Source organism: Ostrinia nubilalis, chromosome 25, assembly GCF_963855985.1.
Source record: "Ostrinia nubilalis chromosome 25, ilOstNubi1.1, whole genome shotgun sequence".
Classification (NCBI taxonomy): Eukaryota; Metazoa; Arthropoda; class Insecta; order Lepidoptera; family Crambidae; genus Ostrinia; species Ostrinia nubilalis.
The window spans coordinates 1,823,721-1,836,083 of NC_087112.1; the positions used below are offsets into that span (position 1 = coordinate 1,823,721).

General features: G+C 36.4%; 1 protein-coding gene across 1 annotated transcript in view; it reads right to left on the reverse strand.

Annotated features, from left to right (window-relative positions):
- Positions 1–12,363, reverse strand: part of LOC135084313 (muscle calcium channel subunit alpha-1-like) — a 90,176-nt gene that overhangs the window by 27,088 nt on the left and 50,725 nt on the right. Inside the window, exons 25-43 of the mRNA XM_063979116.1 lie at positions 12,151–12,288; positions 11,663–11,777; positions 11,252–11,382; positions 10,873–11,017; positions 10,717–10,797; positions 10,487–10,591; positions 10,361–10,399; positions 9,993–10,178; positions 9,751–9,850; positions 9,493–9,671; positions 9,142–9,239; positions 8,809–8,897; positions 8,578–8,718; positions 7,713–7,878; positions 6,382–6,547; positions 5,809–5,929; positions 5,661–5,739; positions 3,904–3,996; positions 99–136 (exon numbers count right to left, since the gene is read on the reverse strand). Of these exons, the coding sequence (XP_063835186.1) occupies positions 99–136; positions 3,904–3,996; positions 5,661–5,739; positions 5,809–5,929; positions 6,382–6,547; positions 7,713–7,878; positions 8,578–8,718; positions 8,809–8,897; positions 9,142–9,239; positions 9,493–9,671; positions 9,751–9,850; positions 9,993–10,178; positions 10,361–10,399; positions 10,487–10,591; positions 10,717–10,797; positions 10,873–11,017; positions 11,252–11,382; positions 11,663–11,777; positions 12,151–12,288 (2,210 nt within the window). The remainder of the gene's footprint in view (positions 1–98; positions 137–3,903; positions 3,997–5,660; positions 5,740–5,808; positions 5,930–6,381; positions 6,548–7,712; positions 7,879–8,577; positions 8,719–8,808; positions 8,898–9,141; positions 9,240–9,492; positions 9,672–9,750; positions 9,851–9,992; positions 10,179–10,360; positions 10,400–10,486; positions 10,592–10,716; positions 10,798–10,872; positions 11,018–11,251; positions 11,383–11,662; positions 11,778–12,150; positions 12,289–12,363) is intronic.

Sequence of the window (12,363 nt, forward strand, 5' to 3'; positions counted from 1 at the left end):
TACTATTATTTTTAGTTAATAGGAAAAAACTGTAAGATATTCATATAAAAATGTTGTTTATAAATGCAAACAATCACAACACACTAAAACAAACTTACAGTTGTTTTTCATCTGCACTAATTCGTTCGATGTTTTTCTGTAAACGTTACATTGTTGTTGTTACATTTGTACCGAAACTGTACATTTTTTTGGTAACCAACATATTTTTTAGTTTACATATTTTTTAAAATGCCCCCACCACTATTAAAAGGAAAGCTGTATAGTATTTTTATTTTATTTTTACGTGATTTTAACAATAATACATATTAAAGAAAAAAGAAATAAAAAGATAGTGAAGATTAAATGGGTACTTCTCATCGCCACGGTTCTCATCGTCACTTTCGTGGCGAATTTTATTTCTAACTTATTTCAACTTTTTGTAAACAAAAATTGTAGCGCTTGATGTGAAGATTGTATTCTCAGTAAATCAGTCAAATAGTGAGTCTCGTTTGGAAGCTTTAACGTTTTGAATTTTTTGATGCCACGAAAGTGATTCTGTACTTCACAGCAATATTTTTTTCAAACTTTACTACTGTAAATGACTCTTAAGTGTTTATAAAACATATATTTTGTCTTATTTTCATAGATAAATAGCAATAACATAATATAAATAGGTACCTACTTAAATACAAGATAAAATTTTACCGATTACGTCACCTACTAAGTTACAAGATTCTACGCAATTGGTTTTAAGGGTGACACTGGTGGCATTCTGAAATGCTAAAGAAGCAAAAAACGGATTATCAGTACCTCAATAAAAAAAGAACTCTAACTGATTATTAGTCCCTCAACAAATGTATATTTTTTATTTAGGCCAGAGGGCCTCGTATTTTTGTTGTACAACTTTTAACTCAAACTTCAGATTAAATTTACCTTACAAACAGATACCTACACAGTCACATAATACAGACATACATACAGTCATACAGACAGACAACAAAAATACGAGGCCCTTTTTTTTTTATTGATGTACTGAACTCTACTTAGGCACCATGTATAATTTATTAGTTATTATAATATTATAAAAACATGAACACCAGTCACTATATTTTAAAATAAACCAAAGCAAGAAATCACTTTCGTGGCCTAAAATCACCTTCGTGTATAAAACACCACGAAGGTGATGCCACGAAGGTGACGAAAAATTTAGTTTTTCATGAATTATCCTTAAATTTGAATTTAACGGTTCAAGTCGAATACTACACAAATAAGTCTAACATGTTAAGTTTTCAATGGCAAAGTTTCAATTAAATTGTTTAAATTTTAGAGGTAGAAAATATTGTTCAAGCAAGCGACGGTATGTCTATGGATAATCACAAAAAGTTACGTATTTTTTTCGCGGAGCGACGATGGACCTATCTCACCTCCCCAATGGTCGAAGCGCGACTGACGTTAACCGAATAGAACGCTGTGATTGGTTGCTGGTGTTCGGTTTAACGGCAATCTTGTATTATTACTCAAAATTTTAGGTACCTAAAATCGTGTGACCAACGTATTTCGCTTTCTCAATTCAAAATAATTATAAGAAGATATTTTTTTGACTATTGTGTGGAAAGTATATTTAATAACGATGATTTTAGTATATGCTACACACAAATTGAATGAAAATTGTGAATGCAGTAACCAAATGTTTCATTGCAACCGAAGGTGTGACACGATGAGAACGCGAAAAATGACCCCGTTTTCTATCGTTTCATGTGATTTTTTCATATTATTTTTGCTTCTATTACGATAAAATTTATTTTGTACGTAGCTAAATAGATATTTTATCATCTGATTTCAAAGTTATTGTTCTAACTTATACCGTTTATGAACTATTATTGTGTGACCATCAAATTTGAGTGTAAATGAGAAGTACCCAAATATTTAAAAAATGTGTATAAATAATAAAATGTACAGTGCCTGTACAAACAGTTAAAACAATTTTAATGTGCTATGATTCGACGTAAAATAAAAGCTTGATCCACATTTAGTACAGAAATAATATTATATTAATAACACATAATTTAAGATCTGCAATATACTTATTAGTACAGCACGCTTATCAATATTTTAAAATAAAAATGAAATAATAATATGTAGATAAACATAATAGAAGATGAATCTATATTTATTTTAATTAAAATACAGTTTCTTGAAAAAAATATGAAGTCATAAATAAAATAAATGAAGCGCTAACTAAAGTAACAAAAACTAAAGGAAAAGTAATATGACACAAATTGACAAAATAAACTAAAGCCTGGTCCGTGAGCACGTAGAATTTTGTCCAATGACCCCAAGCACAGTCGCGACAGCAATATAATTACGCGCGAGCGATAAGGTTGGGTAGCTTGGGGTCATTGGTCAAAATTCTACGTGCTCACGGACCAGGCTCTACTACATTTTATAGGTTTTCCGTTTAACTCAATCAGAGCCTGAGGTATGGCAGCGGCACGGGTTACGGTTGAACCGCCTCTTTGGTCTAGTGGTAAGACCACCTGCTTCAGACGCAGAGGTCCCGGGTTCGATTCCCAGTGGGGGCAGATTTTTCTGTTCGGTTTGGTTGGTGTTAGGGCTTACAATATTTACAGGGTGGAATTTTGTAACGTACTCATAATATTGTAGCTAGAAAAAAATTCTCAAAGAAAACATTCCTTTATTTTTGAAAGGAAATAGAACTGCATTCAAAGATTCCCAAAAATTTGCTTGCCACACCCGGGAATCGAACCAACTAAAATCTGTTAAAAATTACATCCTGTATTTTTATTGCATCGATCGTTAGGGTCAAGTATAAGGATGAAATCTCTCTAACAAACTTGATAAATCAAATGAAAGGAGATCCATAAAATCTTAAATTATTTTAATTTTGTACAGAAAATTGTATAGTATGGTAGTGAATTTTCGAAAAATTTTCGAAAATCTATGAATGCAGTTCTCTTTCTTTTCAAAAATAAAGGAATGTTTTCTTTCAGTAAAATTTTCTATCTGCAGTATTAAGAGTACTTTCCCTCCAGGTGGCATTACAAAATTCCACCCTGTATAGGGCTAAGTCCGCCTGGCTAGCTACCACCATTTTACCTAAGTCTGTCGCCATAACAACAATGTTAACATGTTGTGTTCCGGCAGTTAGAGGTGAGATAGCCAGTTCCTCCGTTGTTGAGGATTCCGGGTGAAGCTCGCTTCCACCTTAGGCCTGATCATCACTTACCATCAGGTGAGATACAGGCCAAGAGCTTCCTCGTTGTGGATAAAAAAAAATACAAATCTGATGTCTCGCTGACGTATCGTTCGTTCGTTTCAGCCGAAAGACGTCCACTGCTGGACAAAGGCCTCCCCAAGGATTTCCACAAAGACCGGCCCTGCGCCGCTTGCATCCAGGTACCTCCCGCGACCTTCACCAGATCGTCGGTCCACCTAGTGGGAGGCCTGCCCACGCTACGTCTTCCAGCAGCTCGTGGTCGCCACTCAAGAACTTTTCTGCCCCAGCGGCCATCAGCTCTTCGAGCTATGTGCCCCGCCCACTGCCACTTGATTTTAGCGATTCTGCGGGCTATGTCAGTCACTCTGGATCTCCTACGGATCTCCTCATTTCTGATTCGATCACGCAGGGAAACTCCGAGCATAGCACGCTCCATCGCTCTTTGGGTGACCTTGAGCCTTCTTATGAGGCCCATAGTAAGCGACCACGTCTCAGATCCGTACACCATCACTGGCAACACACACTGGTCAAATACTTTTGACTTGAGACACTGCGGTAATTCGGACGTGAGAATTTCGCGAAGCTCGCTGACGTATAACTGTCACATAATCACCCTCTTGCGCCACTCCCATACCTCAGGCACAAACTGAATTAAGCGCTTGACCTACAGTAAGTGCATAACTTACTCTATTGCTCTGAATATCCGTTCAGAGTCCTTTCCGTGGAGAAGAGGCTGCATGGCTATTTCCTCGTCGCTATGGTTACCATCGTCAAGTTTTCTAAAATAATAATAATAATATGTAGAGCTATAAGCTTTACAGACGAGCAACAGTACATCAGTATCAGTACAGCCAGAGACATCCGAGGTCTAAACATAAGAATTATCTCGGATAGTGCATCCGTACTGCAAGCGCTAAAAAGCAACACAATAACAACGGCCCTTATATTGGAATGCCATGAAGCGCTCCAAGACATCGCAGCTGTAAATGGAGTTACCCTGCAATGGATCAAAGGGCACAGTAACTCTTTAGGCAACGACGCAGCGGATGAACTGGCAAAAAGAGGTTCGGACACAACAGTATTTGGCCCGGAACCAATACTGCCGATACCACAAGCACAGATCAGGAACTGGCTGCGTTCCAAAACAGAAGAAAAACACCACACAGAATGGAAAAATAGCGAAGGATGCAGGCAAACAAAAGATGCGGTTCCGGACGTATCGAAAAAGTTCTCCCGCAGCCTCATCAGACTAAACAGGGACAGCATCCGCAAGGTCTTAAGTGTCATAACCGGACACTGTATGCTAAACAAGCACCTATACAATATAGGTGTCACAGACAGCCCACTATGCAGGGGGTGCATGGAGGCAGAGGAAACACCGCAGCATGTGCTCATGGAGTGCAGTAGCGTGGAAGAACAACGGGCTCAATTTCTTCGATCACCGTCGTCGCTACAGGAAGCCTGCAGCAGCCTGGACGGGCTGCTCGCCTTCTGGGGGGATCTCGGGTGGTTGGAGTAGGAAGATAAACCACAAATCGCGCACAATGGCCCTATCATGAGGCTAAGTGCGGCATTCGATTGCCCTGCAAAACTAACTAACTAACTAACAGTACATCAGCGACTGAAGCCGGTGACGTCGGCGACAGTCGCCGACGACAGATATTCAAATTAGACAACAGTCGCCGATGCATCGCGAATACCACAGGTGGTCGCCGATAGTCGCGATGCATCAGCGTCAATATGTCACTAATGTCAATATGTCATGACAGCGAAAGGTGGTTGTCGGAGATAGTCGCCAACAGTTGCCTACGTCGCCTACCAATGTCAAAAGTCGCTCGTCTGCCAGCTCTCTAAGAATGAATTTTCGGACATTCTAAAATTAGTCTTTCTAAAGTTAGTAAAAAATCTTACGTGTTTTAGAAGTTAGGTACCTATGTACAGTCACGGAATGAAAAGGTTCGTCAGTTTTCAAATTGATTCCTTCAACGAATCGCGAGCACATATTACCTTTTGAAACTATGTTACAGAATAATCTCGAGTTAGAGAAAATAATCTTTAACTGTTCGTCAGTAAAGTTCAAAATTATTCAGATCAAAGTTGTTTGACGATTTATCTTGTCAAGAAGATTATTATGATTGATAAACTAAAACCTTCTTGTTGGTTCAAACTGCCATTATTATTTCTTTTAAATAAAAAAAATATTGTCAATTGGTCAATGTCATCATTGCATTGCACTGATGGGATAGAAAAATAAACAAGTAAAACCTTATTCGTTAGCAAACGTCATATTTATTTAAATGTTAGCAGCACTGTTTCTTGCACTGTTATGTTGGCAGGTTTGACTCTCACAGTACCTAGTGCAAGCGAAAACCGACACTAAGGTGACGAACCTTTTCATTCCTTGACTGTACAATAATTCATGTTGGTCTACACTAAAACTTACATTTCTTCCTCTGGTATTTTACCATCCATACCAAGTTCTCTTCGCATCATGGAACTTAATGATGAACTTTCTTGTTTATCTGAAAGTTAAATAACATTAAAATAATTATTACATTAAAGCCATACAAAAATAAATGCTGATAACTTACTTGCTGGCATTTTGAGTTTAACAGAAGGCTGTGCTCCTTTCTTATCAACTTTGCCGTAGAAACTCTCTCGTCCGTGTTTCTTTATACTGGTCCAGACAGCTCCAAATAATGTATGATTACGCTGAAATCATGTATCTCACTTAGTTTTTAGGCAGTAACACAATAGTCTCTTAGCAGTACAAGTATGACCTTTGTTGGTCACCTGTCATCCGCTTTGCAATGGAGGGAAGTCGAACCTTATCTTCGAACTCCTCCTATGTTTTTCTGATTAATTTCGTTGAGGGTCCAATGACAGTTTAACTTTCACATGGAACAAACTTGACCTTCACTGCTTGGGTTTTTATTGGCGGTCAAATTGTAGATCCTGGCTACACAGGAGTTGCAGTGGTGGGAACGAGAGGTGGGAATAGTACGATTACCTTGCAGTGTGGTTCTCCGGAAAAATAGAATAGGATGACTCCCACGCATCCCATCTGGCTAGTGTGGGGAATGTAAGTCAAATCCTCCATTTGCGTCTGGTGAGAGAGTCATGCTCCTGCAGTGAATACTAAATGATTTGATAGTGAATCTTACCCTATGCATAGGTTCGACAGTCTCCGCGACCACTTCGTCCAGATTCCCTGATATCGCTCGTTTTAGTTCCGGTCCAGCATCGCAAAGAGTCCGCAGACCAGCTTGCAGAGTCTTCTGAACTGACACTGCAGCACCTGCAGCCGCCTGTTCCTTCCGCTTCCGGAACCTGTCATAGTTGTCATATTTACACAGAAGCCCCAAAAATAAAACTTCGCGGTTAATCTTTTCAAAACCCTTTACTACTGTTACTAATCAATTAGGGTTTTTAAATGGATAAATTAATGTCTGGTTGTATTTCGACAGTTGACATTCACTTTGACCAAAACATGTCTTCTCAGTGACGTTACAATCATTTGCACTGTAAAGTGTTTCGAATCGCATCATATGTAACAGAAGCCAATCAAATATAGACATGCAAACGTTTGGACGTACACAAAATAAAATTTGACCACGCTGAAAAAACACTCAAACTTAAAATTAAAAGTTCTGTGCGGATCCGAAGCAAGTGATTGTAAAAACAACAAAAACACGGAGAAAACATGCTTTAAAACTTTATGAATCAGTTTTGAAAAAAGTAAAATCATGCTGTGAAGGGACTTGGTATGCATGGGATTGGATCAATCCTAAAGATATGCGGGAAAGCTGAAAACGAAAGATGGAGGCATCGTGCAATCATCACTAAAACGTGTCAATTGCCTGCTAAGCTCAGAAATCATAATTGACAATTGCATGATACTAAAAATTTCAAAGGGGGTATTATACAAAATCAAAATCAGTGATAAAAGTGGTAAAAAATCTCGAAAGCGACATCCTTGGGACAATAACAAACTGGTATGGATCCCAAAGATGGGCAAGCTTAAATACAGCGGAATAAATCGCCGAGTTGCAAAAAACTTGGATGTCGACTTACGCATGGTTCCTATAAAAACAGAAATAGCATTAGTTATTTCATTAAATGTATCTCCAATGTCCAATTTCACTCTAAACAAATTTTGTTGTTCAAGGGAACTGGACTAATTATGGAATATGTTTATTTTTTCTTTATTTGGAAAAGATACAGCTTATAATACAGATAACATATAAAAATGAGTTTTACATAAGCCTAGAAGATTTCAATACAGTTAAGGAGTATTATCAAATACCCATGAGAAATAAAATAAGAAAAAAAAAGTATTCCAACAGTTTATTTCTCGTTTATGATAATTTGATTGATTAAATAAAAATAACTGACGTACTACTACGCAAAAATAAACATGACTCCACAAATAAATATTTTATGAATGTTATAAAGAAGAAAGCTATATGGATGACATAGTAATACATTCACTAACCTTCTAAAGTAATCTTGGATTAAGAACGTGGCGTAGAACTTGCCCACCGTGATCTCGTTGGGATCTCCTGGTGGAGGAACTACTTGGTCTAAGAGCTTTGGCGATGTTCTCTTCCAAACTTTCTTTATAATGGCTCGGAGTTCGGTATTACATTCGTCGATGACTCCTGTAAACATTATGATAAGTCATGTAAACATATACTTATTTTTAGTAAAGGAGCAGGCACGATTAGTATAGACAAATTATAGAACCCTACAATTAGCGTCGAATAACGTGACACCCATAGCAGCCAAAAAGCTCGCAACACGTCTTTGTTATATTCTTGCAACTCACGAAGGCGAGTGAGCTTTATTGTGTGTGTACGTGTACATGTAAAGTAGCGAGCCACCACACCACACGTAAAGCTCACTTTATTCGTGAATTACAACAACTACCTATACTTGAAATAAGGTTGTGTTGTCAACTTTTTGGCCACTTTGAGTGTCAAAACGTTATTTAGAGTAAGTATCAATTTTTAATTGAAGTTTAAATCCAGTTTGATCCACAATAAAAAGATAACAATGTCTCCTATGGTGTCTATGCTAATATTGTTGCCTCTGTTGCCGAGTAAGTGATTAGTGTCATGACAGATGAACCACTCACCGATGGATCTCGATATCTCAGAAAAAATAACACCTACAACTTGGTAAGTATGTTCCATTATAGGTGTAGACATCAGCTAAGAATGGATTTTACGAAACTTCACCTCTAAAGGGGTAAAACGGATAAACACTTGTGAAGTCGCTGGCGGTCGCTAGTCTCTGTATAACATGAACAGTATCCCCAACAAGAATGGTTATTGTAAGAAATTCATTATTTTACTAACCTGTAGTCTTGATTTGCAATTGCGTCCTCACAACAGCGAACAGTGTAGCGTTAAAGTTGACTGTCCCATCCGAGTTTAAAGGCATGTTCATTGACACGAGACGCTTGCACGCCGTCCGATGGGGGCAGAGTTTTCCAAAACCTTAGAGATATAGTATTTTGAACCTCATGAAATGAAAAATAAAATCACTTTTGACTGGTACAATTATTGAAGAAAAATTGTGATACTTACCTAGCGGTGGACTTATCTTTCTAAGTAACGTCACTACGTCCAAATGCTTGATACGTCCTTTGGCGTCAGGGTCATATTCACTCCAAAGCCTACGCAATATTAATGAAACGAATGTTATTTCAACACAGTAAATAATTTGGTTATTCATGGTTGCTTTAAAAATACACGACATCGTCATTTCACAAAAAAAAATAACAACATTCTTCTTGCACATTGATACTACTTACCAACCAATCATTTATTTGAACTACGATTAAGTAAATTTTTGGTTCAAAACTAACAAAAAAAAAATCTGTATACCTACTTATTTTAAATGGTAAATTAAAACCATACCTAACAAATTCATCGAGGTGGTGGGGTCCCAATATAGACCAATCCCTTGTGAGATAGTCAAAGTTGTCCATGATAACGGCCACGAATAAGTTGATGATCTAAAAGAAATAAATTCAATTATTGGTAAAACATTGGTGATTTGGTCAAAATTAATTAATTAAAAGACCTAAAAATTCTAGCACTGGTAATAAAAAACTGTTTACTTCATAAGAGACAATATACTGGTTCCTTTCAGCCAAATGACGTCTACTGCTGGACAAAGGTCTCCCCCAAGGATTTCCACAAATACTGATTAAAATTGAATAAATATTTTTGATTTTATTTATACAGGCTTATTTCAAAATGTCTTACCAAGAAAGTACAAAGCAAAGAGAAAGAGATAAAGTAAGGGAAAGCCATCCAAGTTCCGCACTCTGAAGGTTCATCAGGGTTGGGAACATCGTTATCAGGGACGATACAGCCTGGAGGCTCTCCTGGCCTCTCCATCGTGTTATTTGATAAGGCCATCATTATCTCTTGCCATGCTTCACCTGAAAGTACAATTTTCTTGATTAATTTTATCCTCCTAAACGCTTAAGAAATTACTTCACAAAGTATGAAAAATCTTACCTGTAGCAGATCTGAACAGTACCATGAGAGCACTTCCGAATGTTTGGAAATTGTTATGCCTGGTGATCACCTCGTTATCAAGCTCTATTTTACCGAATAACTACAAAAAAAAAACATAAATTGTATTCATTAATTCAACAATATCATCCATGTAAATACACAAAGTGAAAATGACTCATGTATAGTTTTTCAAAAAGAAAACATTAAAATATTAAAATGGAACATTTAGATATCCATTATACCTGCATTCCAACCACAGCATAAATGAAAAACAGTAGCACAATCAACAGCGCTACATATGGAAGGGCCTGAAATGATTTGATGAAAGTCCACAGTAAAGTCCTGATCCTCTCTCCTCTTGATAGTAGTTTTATCAAACGCATGGCTCGGAACAAACGGAAGAACGTGATGTATTTTAATAGAGTTCCCTGTAACAGTAAAACAAAGTATAATTGCAGTAAAAATATGAGACATAATATAAATGAACAATAATTTATCAGCGTTTTAAAAATGCTTATATTGCTTATGGAACAGTTAATTCATAATTGAATTTGAAACTATGTACCTATAAGATTTAATACAATGGATATTGGACAAACAGAATACGTACCTCGTCCAATTTCTTTTTAGTGCTGGATAGTTCATCAAACTGAAAAAGAAATAATAATATCAGTTTCAAAAACTATCATGATTGCTCTAAAAAATATTATGTTTTTAGTTTATTAAAAGTTCTTACGAAAACAGGCGGTTTATTTTCATTCACTTGAGTTACAACGATGTCTATTATACTACCGACCACCAAAATAAAATCAGTTGTATTCCAAGCGTCACCAAAGTAATTCTGGAATCAAATATAAAATATGGGTATACACAGTTACAAAAATATTGTAGTTATTTTTTCAAGTCAGTTTCATTAAATCAATCCACTTCATAAAGATTTTCAAACATTTCCAAGATAATATTTACCTTAAATCGGAAAGCTGCCAGTTTAAAAACAAATTCGAGCATGAAAACTGTGGTCAGGATCATATTCAGAAAATCTAGATACTGAAAATATAACAAAATCCATCAATGTAAGATCCAAAACAATGTTACCAAATTCAATAGTAAATAGAGTTATACTTTTTTGTATTCAGGTGTAGCTCCGTGGAACTTCATCATAAGGGCGACAGTATTTAGCACGATGAAGAAGAATATGAAATATTCAAACTTCTGTGACGTCACAAACCACCATGTCTTGTACTGGATGCGATGTTTTGGAATGTACCTAAAATAATACAAAATTATAATAAACAATAATATCTAGCTTAGCTCAAACGTACCACATAATATTTAATGGGACAGCTTTAGACGGTCTTTCTTATTGCTATAAAACTATCTCTCTCAGACAGCTTTAAAACAAGTTAAATCAAAAACTAACAAGATATAAGTAGCAATTATTTAAGATTTTTTTTTCCGCTATTTCATTATTGAAATATCTAGGTATTATGTATTAACGTACCTCCTTATAGGCTTTGCTTTCAAAGCAAATTCAATACAATTTCTTTGATTCTTATCCAATTCACAATCTTTGAACTCCTGTTCACCCTCTTTTTGGAATGTCACTATGACGAAACCTACGAAGATATTCACCTGAAATATTAAACCACTTATTAATTTATGAGTTTTTACACCAAAAGGGTATTTTTGTATTTATTTGTCGTGTTTTTGGACTCTCTTACGAATCTGAGTAAGATACTGTGTCAAGTTTTAATCAAGTTCATAAAGTTGAAAAATACTAAACCAACGAACTATGAATATTATTATGTCAATTCCTGTGATTATCTGACACCAAAATAGTGACCTTAGTTCCTTAGACCCGTACGAATAGAAGGAAAATAATTATAGTTATTAAGGATTAAAAAACACTTACCATGAAGAAAGCTATAACAATAATGTAACTGATATAGAAAAATGCAACAAGAGGTCTGGAATTTTCAATTGGTCCATGATTTTCTTCGTTGGAATCCATTGATGTAGATAGCAAACTGAAAACAGAAGGAAAAGCTGTTAATAGTGTATCATAGGTTCGATTCCTGATCAGTGAAAGTTTATTTCCTTAATTGGCAAGTAACTAAGTATAATGCGAGTAAAATTAGCATAATACTTTCTGTCAAATAGAAATCGACATTTTTTTTTTGTTTTTCTAGACGATTTTCTAGCATGATTTATGGACTAAGGATCGACATTCATCATCATCATCATCTCAGCCATAGGATGTCCACTGCTGCACATAGGCCTCCCCCAATGCTTTCCATGCTGCCCGGTTGGTAGCGGCCTGCGTCCAACGCCTTCCTGTTACCTTTATGATGTCGTAGGTCCGGAAGATTGATATTAATGATAAAATATTTTATGACTCACTTGGGCCATCCCTCAAATGTCGATACAGTGAACAGAGTCAGCATACCGCTGAGAACATCGTCAAAGTTGAACTTATTCTTCGTCCATACTCTGTTTTCGATTTCTGGCTTACCGTTGTTGTAAACAAGGTATGAGCCTCTGAAAATTACACATTTATTTAGAATTTGATATGACAACGTTTTTTAGCATCGGTGATCGGCGAATTTGCGTTTG